General features: G+C 39.1%; 1 protein-coding gene across 1 annotated transcript in view; it reads right to left on the bottom strand.

The window, feature by feature from the left end:
• Window positions 1-529: 529 nt before the first annotated feature.
• TSHZ1 (teashirt zinc finger homeobox 1) overlaps window positions 530-10,915 on the bottom strand; it is a gene marked incomplete at its 5' end in the record, with an annotated part of 52,916 nt that continues 42,530 nt past the window's right edge. The window contains one exon of the mRNA XM_080340351.1: window positions 530-4,615. Within this exon, the coding sequence (XP_080196477.1) occupies window positions 1,434-4,615 (3,182 nt within the window). The 3' untranslated portion in view covers window positions 530-1,433. The remainder of the gene's footprint in view (window positions 4,616-10,915) is intronic.

Raw genomic sequence — 10,915 nt, 5'->3', positions numbered from 1 at the left:
AATAACACCTCAAAGGCAATATAATGACGACATGACAATGTATGTAAATCAAGAACTGCATGTGGGTTTATTTTACACTTGAGAAAACAGTGGATTTAATTGTGTGAACCAAAATGTACTGTACAATATTAATGATAAAACATCAAAATGTATAATTCATAGTGCATTGCTTGCTTTATTTTTATTTATTTATTTTTTTTATCAGATAGTTCCTTTAAGTACATGCATCTGGAAAGATGCAGGTGCCAGTAAAATTCCTCTATTTATATCAAGCTGCAGGAACTAAATTTTATTGAAAAAGTGTGGTTTTACATTATATACACAGAAATCGAATATAAAATGACAATATAAAAAGTTAAAAGAGAAAGCATACAGCCAGAAGGTACAAAGAAAGTTGAACAGTTTAAAATGGTACGATATGTAACATGTATTTTTTAAGCTGATGCTGGCAATTTACAAGGAACAGAATCCAACATTTGCCCCATTTTTTTTGTTTTCATTTACCAATGCAGCACACTATAGAAAGGTCAGCTTGTACCAAAGCTTAACATTTGTAAATAACTATAAACTGCAGTATTTTACAGGAAAAAAAAAAAAATAAAGGAAAGAAAATAACATTTTTACACTTGTTTTAAATAACAGCTTGCATACTTTTTTTTTTTTTGCCATAAAGTGGCAATTCTCAGCATCCAGAGGGTTTGGGCATAGTGGCAACTTGGTTTGCTATTTTTTTAAATTATTATTTAACTTATACAGTTGTGGCTTCCTAACCCCTTGAATACTACACAGCTCTCCTTCTTCCAAGGACTGCATGCACAATTTCTTCACAAACCAGTTCTGCATTAAAACAAAAAAAAAGAAGCTCATTCATTTAAAAAAAAATAAGTTCTGCTTCCGACACAGCTTTTATTTGAATAAAATGCCTTTAAGCCTTTGTTTTGTTTTTCCTTGTTAAGTTATTTAGTCACTGGGAAAGGCACAGAAATGCTATTACAGTTCTCAGAGGGTTAAAACTTGACACTACCAGGTTCTGTGACCTTTATTGTCATGGCAACTTTGTAATTTTAGGATGTCTCTTTATCATTGTTCTTTGTGTCTTTCTTTACGGCTAAATTAATGTCTCTCAATAGTGTCTCCCACTATATTCTACAAAAGATAGCTTAACATCAAGGACAGATGTTGAAAATAAAGGTCAGACTTTGACTCACAAAAAAATAAAAACAGAAACAAAAAATAACCATGCACAGATCAGACAAAGAGCATATAAATATAACTACAAAATAAGTGTAAGAAAAACCAAGGTCCAGATAGGCAGTTCAGCAACAAAAGTAAGACTGATTTCAGAGGCTCAGGTCAGGCCTAGTGCAGTACTATGAAGAAGTTTAGTGCAATGTTCCTGTGGTCACTTGCATACCTGGCTGCTTACCTGGACGCTATTGTTTTTCTAACTCAGTTACATAGATCAGATGGTCCTCTGGGGACTTGCCATGTGTTTTACTAAGGTGCAGTTTGACTGCATGCTTGCTTGCAAAAGTTCGGTTACAGAGCTTACATTGGAATGTGGAGCCTAAGTCCTCCTCGGCAATTCCAAGTGAGCCCAAAGTCTTGTTTGTGAGGACTTTTGAAACATTCTGCTGTTCTTGAATCTGATTAAGTGGCAACTTTGACAGATCCTTCAAACTAAACCCTAGGTGCGTCTCTAAGTGACTTATGTATGTAGAAGCAGTCCTGAACTGAGAGGCACAATCATTGCAAAAGAAAACAGGATGTCCTGTGTCCAAGTTCTTTAAAAATTTAGTTCCACCTGTCCTCCTTAACTGATACTTCACATTGGCCAGCCAGTGGCTAATTGTGGTCATGGAAAGACCAGTAAACTTAGAGATGTGTACCCGCTCTTGTGGACCTAGGTCCGACATAATGTATTTGCCTTCTGGGGTCTCCCTCAAACTGGAAGCAAACTGGGCTTGAAGGATCAGAAGATGCTGAGGGTTCCAGTTGGACTGTCTGCCCTTCCTCTTGTGTACTGGCGACAGTTCATCCAGAGCTTCCTCAAAACTGCTCCCGTCAGCATCAGATTTCTCTGACACGGTAGACGGCGTTGAAGACTTGGGCGTCAAACGTCCTGTGAGGTTCTTCACCATGTCGGAAATATCCAGCAGGGCGCTCTCCCTTAGCGGGGACGAGGCAGAGTCAGCCACACTGGAAACGAGAGGTTTAGTTTTGGACTTGGTTAAATCAATGGGCTGATCACTGTTCTCATAGTAATATCGGTCAATAGCATCAGCCTGCTTGACCGGAGTGGTTGGGTAAATGGGTTTGTCCAACATGCTGTTGCTAATTTTGTACAGCATGGCCAAAGGGTCCAGAGAGGGGCTTACCGGCTTAGAAATTTTGCCTAAGTGGGTATTCATAATGGACTGTAAAGCACTCAACGGATTAATGAAGGATGGCTCAGGTGAATGATCTGTGATGATTCCTAAATTGTTACAGCCATTTGCAACCTTTGTTTTAAGTGGCTCAGTACCATTTGGAGTATGTGCTTCTGCTGGACTATCCTTTTTGACCTTCTGAACATCTGTCTCAGAGCTCTTCTTCTGCTGCTGTTTGTTACTTACTTCTTCTGCTTTTGGGAAGTCCTTGTTTTCTTTAGCGGCAGGTGACATGGGTTTGACTGGAGAACTCTTCTCTTTCTCCAAAGGCTTTTCTTCCTTCTTCACGATCTTACCTGTAACTTTCTCCACTAGTTCTTCCATAGCAGATACATTACTCTTGTGAGGTGGTGGTGTGAGATTGCCTGGGGAATGAATGAGCGCATTGTGTTCTGACGACAGTGATTTTACACTGCTCGCGTAAGACGGCTGAATTTGAACACTCTGCACTGCAGGCTGAAGGGGTTTGACTGTTCCTGGCAGCTGGTAAGCTGCATGAATACTGGGATAACCTCCCCAGGAAGGTGCTCCATTCTGAGCTTTGCTGATAGCTGTTGTCACTGTGTTCTCCAGGGATTTCAATATGTCTATTCCGCCTTTGGGACTATCATCTAGGTCCTCCTCTCTGAGGTACTGATACAAAGTCGTTGCCTCAAATTTCTCTGTAGAGTCCTCATTTTCTTCTTTAATCTTTTTCTCGGTTTCACCGACCAACACCTTTTCCTTCTCTAGGTCTTTCTTTTCCTCCAAGTTTGTGGAGCCTGCTGGGGAATCGGGCTGCTTTTTGATGTTGGAGGCTGGTAGCCTTGTGTGGGTGGTGGGTGGAAGAGGTATAGACTGTATCTTCTCCTCCACCACAGGGTCCAAAACTAGCTGTTTGCCTTTTTTGGAAGCAGAATTGGTCACCTTCAAGAAATGACCAGTGACCATCATGTGAGCAGTGAGCTGCTGCAAAGTGTCATGGGAACTGCCACATTCCATGCACTTCAGTATTTGGGCTTTGCGTGCTTCAAACTGCCAAGTGTAGCTAGCACCATTTTGATAGCCATAGCGGTTGTTTGGAGTCACATAGGGGTTGGCAGTTTTCTGATCCTTTGCAGACTCACCCAGTGAAGCTTCTGCAGTGATCCCTGTTGGCTCAGGTGAACAAGGTGAAGCTAAGTCCTGAAGTGCTCGCTTTTTGGTAGAAGGAACCAGTTTAGTGATGGCTGGTACTGGCTCCTTCAGAGGCACTTTCTGGTAATGCTTTGTTTTTATCATATGGACGCTGAGGTCTTGCAAAGACTCAAATGAATGCCCACAGTACATGCACTTCAGCACTTTTTGGGCATCCTCTTTGCCTTCCATTTCCATAAGTGATCGTTTTCTAGGCTTTGACCACCGTTTGGTCTTATCAGCTTCTTTATCTCTGTTGTCATCACGGTAATGTCCAGTTTCATTCATGTGCACTGTTAGCTCCACCAGTGTATCATAGGCTGCACTGCAGTCTTTGCATCGGAACTTGCTAGCACCGGTGAACACCGACCCATAAAGTTTATTGTTTTGCCGGTAAAGCTGTACTGTGCTGAAAAGACTGGGCTCTGGGAGAAGTCCATATGATGAGGTCTGCTGCAAAGTTTTGGCTAATGCAGCTTGGTGCCAGTCATAACCTGAACCACCACTGTTACTATTACTGTTACTGGTATTACTGGTAGTTGTACTGGTACTAGTGTTGGTACTGGAGGTACTAGTACTCTGGGAATTGGCATTGGTGTCAGTACTGGTGGTGTTTTCGTTCTGGCTGATTCCATTGTTGCTGGTGGTTGGATTGGATTTCTTTAAGTCCAAAGCTAAACTGGACCAGCAAGTCTCTGAAAGTAAATTTGCATACACAGCTTTTATTTGTGCCAAGCTGTCCTGTGGATAGGAAACATTGTCTGTGCACTGAGGATCCTCTTTCTCTTCTTTAGAGGAAGTGCTTTTGAAATGGGCCAGCTGATCGCTGTTCTCACTAAACGGCGAACCATAGCCTGCATCCTGATTAGTTGCAGTGCTGACTGGGGAGTTCTGGTAGCTTTGAGCTTCTTTGATCTCCGCTTCTTCATTGCACAAATACTCATTCTCCTGGATGTCCAGAGACAGCCCATCATCTTCCACGCTGTCTTCATCTATTTCTGCTGCTTTCAATTCCTCCTCAGGAACATATGCTAAAATACAGGAGGGGAGAGGGGGGCGAAAACAAGACAAAGTTATTGAACACACACATTTTACATCATTGCTGTCTTCTGTACTAAAAGCAGTAACCATAAAGACAAATTTTGAAGATACATCCAGAAACCAAACTCACCATCACTCACACACTCTCTAACTATAAATCCACACAGTCTGTCCTGGTTAGTTTGTTATCATTACTATCTAAGAATAAACTTTGACTTCAGCAGTAAAATACGTGCCAGGACCACAGCAGATACCATAATATCAAAACCAAAATCCCACAAAGAGCCTACTAAACCAGTTTTTACCAGCTTACAAAATAGCCCAGCACTGAGTTATATATGCTGCACTACATATGCGCAACACGTTGCAGCTGACCTTCACCACTCAGGCCTGGGCACTCAGAACCACTGGCTTGACCAACTCCATCTCGTCAGGGCTGTCTCTGCTGGCAAACTGGCTTTAAGCTACAGCTTCAAGTGCCATTTCTGTGTCACTGACACCTGACTCTAATGGAGCCATATGGGGCGAGCGTGTCAGGTCAGCTGTTCCAGGGTCTCCCAGTGCCTGGCTGTACTGGTTCCCTCTCAGAGCAGAACAGCTTTCATTTTCACAAGGTGAAAAGAGAAGCAAGGCTATGATTGGTTTCCAAAATGGCTAGGATATCCCTTTGATCTGGGTCCTGCATTTATCATTTTGAAAACAGCAGTCAGCAACTAAAAGGAAACGTTAGAGATTAATTTTTAAAAGCAACAAACAAAAAAACTTGAGACCTCCATCCCAGCTCGATTACTGCCTTATGGTAAAGATCTAACTTTACTATTGTATTGCCACCTGGTGAAACTATGCAATCTTACCAAACTATGTGTTTATCTATATCAAACTATTTTTTAAAGTAGCAAATGTGATATTCATGAGCAGATGGCCATTACATCAAAACATATTTACTCCAAGGGCCCAATTCACAGAAGTGGCTTACATGTACCTAAGTGATAAATGTACACTTTCATTGTAAAGCAGAAAACATACTCATACACATTTTCCCCTAGTTTTGTAAAAGAAGCTTAAAAAAATCACAACAATAATGGAATGTACATCATTTATGAGCATGTCAAGGTAGAAAACATGGATTGCAAACAATGTTCAGTAATCAAATTAAAATATGCCTCCTTGTCAGGTGAACTGTGCAGCAAGGGATGCTGAAATGTGGGCTATGCCCTTCCATGGTACGATACTGAAAGAATGCCAGAAGATATGATATGAAGAAAATACATATTATCATGTTAACAAAGGTGAGGTCTTCAATTGGGAAGAGCATAAGCACAAGTTGAGCTTCTTTTCGTACATATTGTTAATATATTCTGAAACTTCTTTTTTGAAAAATAGAAATAACCTTATCTCATTGTAATATGAACACTCCTTGAAACTTTTTTTTTATTTTTTTGGAAAAGTAACAGTATTATGGCCAGCACTGCATTCTGTTTCACCTTTGCAATTCAGTCTTAATGCAGCCCCTAACTACTTCAGTCTGATGTTTTGAGACAAAGAAGAAAAATAGTCCATCTACCACTGGAGTAACGCTGAACCTTCAGATGTCCACTGCATCTTTCATCTTTCCTTTAAGTATCACATTTTTTCAGAAGAGAATTTGATCTTTTGTTTTTTAAAAAAGTGTTAAGCAGGGCCCAGCTCCTTACAGTGCATCAGCCTCAGCTGTTTTTCTAATATATTTAAAAGGACTGGTGAGTACTAAGCACAATAGAAGTTACTACAGAAATCATCCTGGAGCCAAAGGCCGGGAAGATGCCAGAAAAGCATCATAAAACCATAAGGAAAAAAAAAAAAATCTTTAAAATGCATTTAGTTCATAAAATGAAGAAAGAAATACAGAAATAGTGAAAGAACTAAGAAGTCAGTCAGCTTCCCAGCCTTGCAGTAATGTTGCTGTTGAAACGCTCTGCAGGTATTTGAGCACGGTAGTTCTGCCGTAATTCTGAACTCGAGGTATGCAAGTAGAATTCACTCCCACAGCTACAGTCTAAGATCTCTTAGCTCTCTCATTAAACACACCTGTTTTCAGTCATTTCTAACAGCAAAAGGCGATACATTTTTAAGTTTCAGGAAAGTAAAGAACAGTTATAGAAGAATATGGTTTCTGTTTCTGAAATTACTTTTAAATAAAAAAATAAAAAAAAAACTCTGAGGCCTAAAATGCATAAAAACAGACAGTTACCATCTGGCATTTTTATATTAAAAAAAATAGACAACAAAAAAATCTTAGTAATAATCAGCAGACAGTCGACAGTCACACCAAGTAAAAGCTAAAAACGGAGGAGGCCTGCATTCTGAGCTTTTGTGAACAGCTATCTTCTTACTAACCTTCATGGAACTACGCCAATTTTCTCAAATTTTCACATCCAAATATTTTTAATAAATAGATGTAAGAAACTGTTGTAAGATACCGAATGTTGCTATAGTTGATGCAGAATTTTGTAAGAATCCTGCTTACATCTCTTTACTTGATTCTAAATTGCATAAATATATATTTTTATAATTGCTATATAAAACCATCTAAATATCTGCTTAAGCAGAAACTCTGGTTGAGCCACTGCCCCATCTTTTGTTTTGCTTTATTTGTTTATGACGGCAGGTTTTCTCTATTCTTGTACTTTTGCGCTTTACCGTAAAAATAAGAGATATCCACACAAGGATCGTTAAAACTATGTGAAAGGTCAGTGTTAAACTGTCAAAGCAAAGAAACTTGGGTGTCAGGGTAAAATATCCATCTTTCACTTACTTTCCTAGTCTTAGGTTCTGCTGAGACCACTACAGTATTGAATTTAGTCCCTTACCAACATACAGTGCAGTATATGCGTTAAGAATGTACGACTGGCCAGGACTATAATTTTCTGTGATTTCAGAATTTAAACCAGATTCTAAAAAATCCCCTGAATTTACATGATGTGCACACCCACATGTCTGTACAGTAGTCATACGAAATATCACAAAGAAATAATGCTTCTTAACCAAAAAGAGAGTAATTTACCTGAAATGTTTAATTTCTGTCACTGCAAGCAAAAAGATTTTGTTTAACTCCTTTAGTTACCATAGGATACACACAATACCTTTTCATTCAAGACTACTAATGTTTATAAGATGAATAGCAGCACACTCAACATATGGTATTTTGCAAGGTCAGTGCAATTCTCTAACTGAAAAGGTTTCTGTTAAAGCTAATTCAGAAGCATACAAAATAAAGAATGTTAATTTCTAAAAACATGTATGTCTTACTAAAATTCCCATAGAAATCTGACAAATAAATAGGCTTCAGAATTTTAAACACAGCAAAAATACTTCTATTATAATTACTTGCAAAGACAAGTAATATTATTTTATATAAAATAAAAGCATGAGATGTTGAGATTCTCCCTCTAAATTATAATAGGTAGATCAACTGACAGACAGATTTCTGACAATGTTTCTTTCTGTGACCGAGAAACTCTCAGCAATGTTCTCCAGATATTCCTGCATCTGCAAAGGCATTGCTGGTTTACATGTGTGCCGAAAACACACGAAAAACCAAGAACAGATATAACCAGTGATTCTCAACAAAAACTATATTCAAAGCAGAAATTACAAAATGTGATGTCAGCTTTTCCTTTTCGTTCGTGCATGCACAGAGTCAGGCAAATGCACGGTGTAAAAAGGGGAAAAAGCTTCACATTCCAGACAACTAAAAATTAGGGGAAGCAGTCTGTATTTCTTCTTATTAAGTCTTGATAATATTTTTTGCTTATAAAATGTGCCTTCTGGATGCCAGTGCTTCCCCATAGATATACTGTCATCTTTGAGCAGTGTTAAAAGCTGCGCATTCTAATCTAAGTGGACATGAGACGCTATATATTGTACATGTGAGTAGCACAGCACATTGTGTTTGCTTCAGTGAGAATATTTACACTATAAATACAGAGCCATTGTTGGAAAAAGCAGACAGAGATCCGAAATGTAAGAATGTAGTTAAAAATAAAAATATTCTCACATAAAACCTTTCCGTATCCTCGGACCAGTGCTTTTGAAGGAATCTGTCTCTACGGAGGTATTCTTTCCCATTCAAAAAGGGATTCAGCATTGAATACATTATTTTGAAAAGGACAAAAAGTAACGATTGTATTTGTTTTTAATGGTCTACAAAATTAAATGTAGTAAACTCTTCAAGATCAAATTTTAAATCCTTCAAAGAAATAATTTTATTCAGAAGAAACACCTAAGTACTGAATGCTACAATTCAGTAAAGCAATTGAAAACTGAAGTAATTTTCACTAAAATACATATTACATAGTTTCAACAAACAGAAATGGATTTAAGTCTAAACTTCTTCACTAAATCAAGACCTGCTCTGGGACGGAACAATAGTGGCACGATGTGAATGTTCACCATTCTTCAACAGATGCATTTCCACAGCTTCTAATATTTACCCAGCCAACAGGAGACAGCAGCTGCAGAAGTTTTCACAGCCCACACTGTCACCTTGCACAAACTGCACTGTAGGCTGGGGGTGACTTCCACTGCACACAAGAACACATTTCACATGTTGGGCAAAAAAGTATGACTAGAAAAGACAATCTATAGCCACACATTTCCTTCGCTGCAGAAAAATGAGAGGGAAAAAAACCCAAAACAACAAACACAATAACAAAACAAAACAAAACCACAAAAAAACCCACAACGCATTCACGGATATGTTTTCAGAAGACAAGAGTCACGAGAGTTTTGCAAAAGAATACAAAATCTCACATTGTGAGAGGTTAACATGCCTGCTGGAAGATTTGTGAATTTTCTATATTAGTATATACAAATGTTCATACAAAATTCTGGCACAGATGCTACAAATCTGTGTGTGTGTCTGTATTACAATGTCACTACAGTGGAAAAATATAGCTTAGCTATGACAATGGCTGAGAAGCAGCACAGACGATCAGACCACCAAATAACCTTACTACAGTGGTTTGTGTCTTTCATTTCTAATTGCAGCAAAAGGGGGAGGGGGGGGGGAGGAAGGGAACAAAATACTGGAACTGCCTGCCCTCTAATTCTAGTGCCATGGGTCTGAAAAGTAGATAAGGTACTGTAACAAGAACAATCTCCGTGGTTCTAGTAGGTTGAATGATAACCCTTAAAGGCATCCCATTAAAAACCAACAAAAAGATTCTTCACCTCCTCTTCTCTCCCCTATCTCCTTAAAACGAACGCTGCGAATTATTAGCCAACGCCGGCAATTGGAGAACGAAGCAGCTTGCACGCGGGTATATTTTCACGGTGATTCTAATCTGAGAAATTTACTTGCTCTTCCCCTTCTATCTGATAAACTATACATTCAAGCATTCTCATTAGTGCTCGGATCACCAAAGAGAGCTGGAGATGAATCAGTCCATCCACCCCTCCTCTCCCTGCTCTGTCGAGATTATTTCATTGAAATGTTCATTTTCATCCCTGCTGGCAACATTAGAATGGAAGTATTTAACCTGTTTCCATTACTTATACAAATTACCATTATGGGGTAGGACAGATGTTAGAATCATGCCACATAACTGACTTCCATACATTCTTTACGGGGAGGATAAGAAGAGGGAAAGCTGTTAGATCATATTATCCAGTCTCAATAATGTTCTCTCTGCTACCAGATTCATTAACTTCCAACATCAACGTTTCACTTTCTTTCTGCGTGAAAATGCTCCGTCTCCTTGAGCTCATTTAATTTGGAACAGGAAATCTTTGTCAGAAATAATTTTTTGATCAGGTGCTCTAACTAAGGGGTGAAGGGGGGCTGGGGAAAGAATAAAGAAAAGGGGGAGAAAAACCCAACACCTTGTCGAAAATGTTATTTCTCTAACATGGATGATGAAAGAGAAGTCAGTTAAGATGCTGGTACTCAAAGATGGCTGTCACTTCAGATAGGGGATGGCACGACTCACCTAGACAGGTGACGCTTTGGTGGAGCAAAGGCTTGCTGCATTATTGAGAGCACCAGAGATCAGGATGACAAAGACTGTAGGCCCAGGGTGCCTGGGGCTCCTAGAGAAGTGACTTCAGCAGGCACATGGATTTCAGCCTCCATTTGCATCACTAACTAATAGTGAAGTACAAAACAAAAGTTCGGTGATTAAAAGGCAAGCACATGGGTACAGACGGCAAATACCCCAGTCACCAGCAACTTCCTATTAATTTTGAAAGAACAAGGTAAAAGCTCATAGTGTTTAACAAAAAAAAAAAAAAAAAAAAGGTTCTATTACAAA

This window comes from Nesoenas mayeri (assembly GCF_963082525.1).
Source record: "Nesoenas mayeri genome assembly, chromosome: 2".
Lineage (NCBI taxonomy): Eukaryota > Metazoa > Chordata > Aves > Columbiformes > Columbidae > Nesoenas > Nesoenas mayeri.
This window is presented reverse-complemented; position numbering and strand designations above follow the sequence as displayed.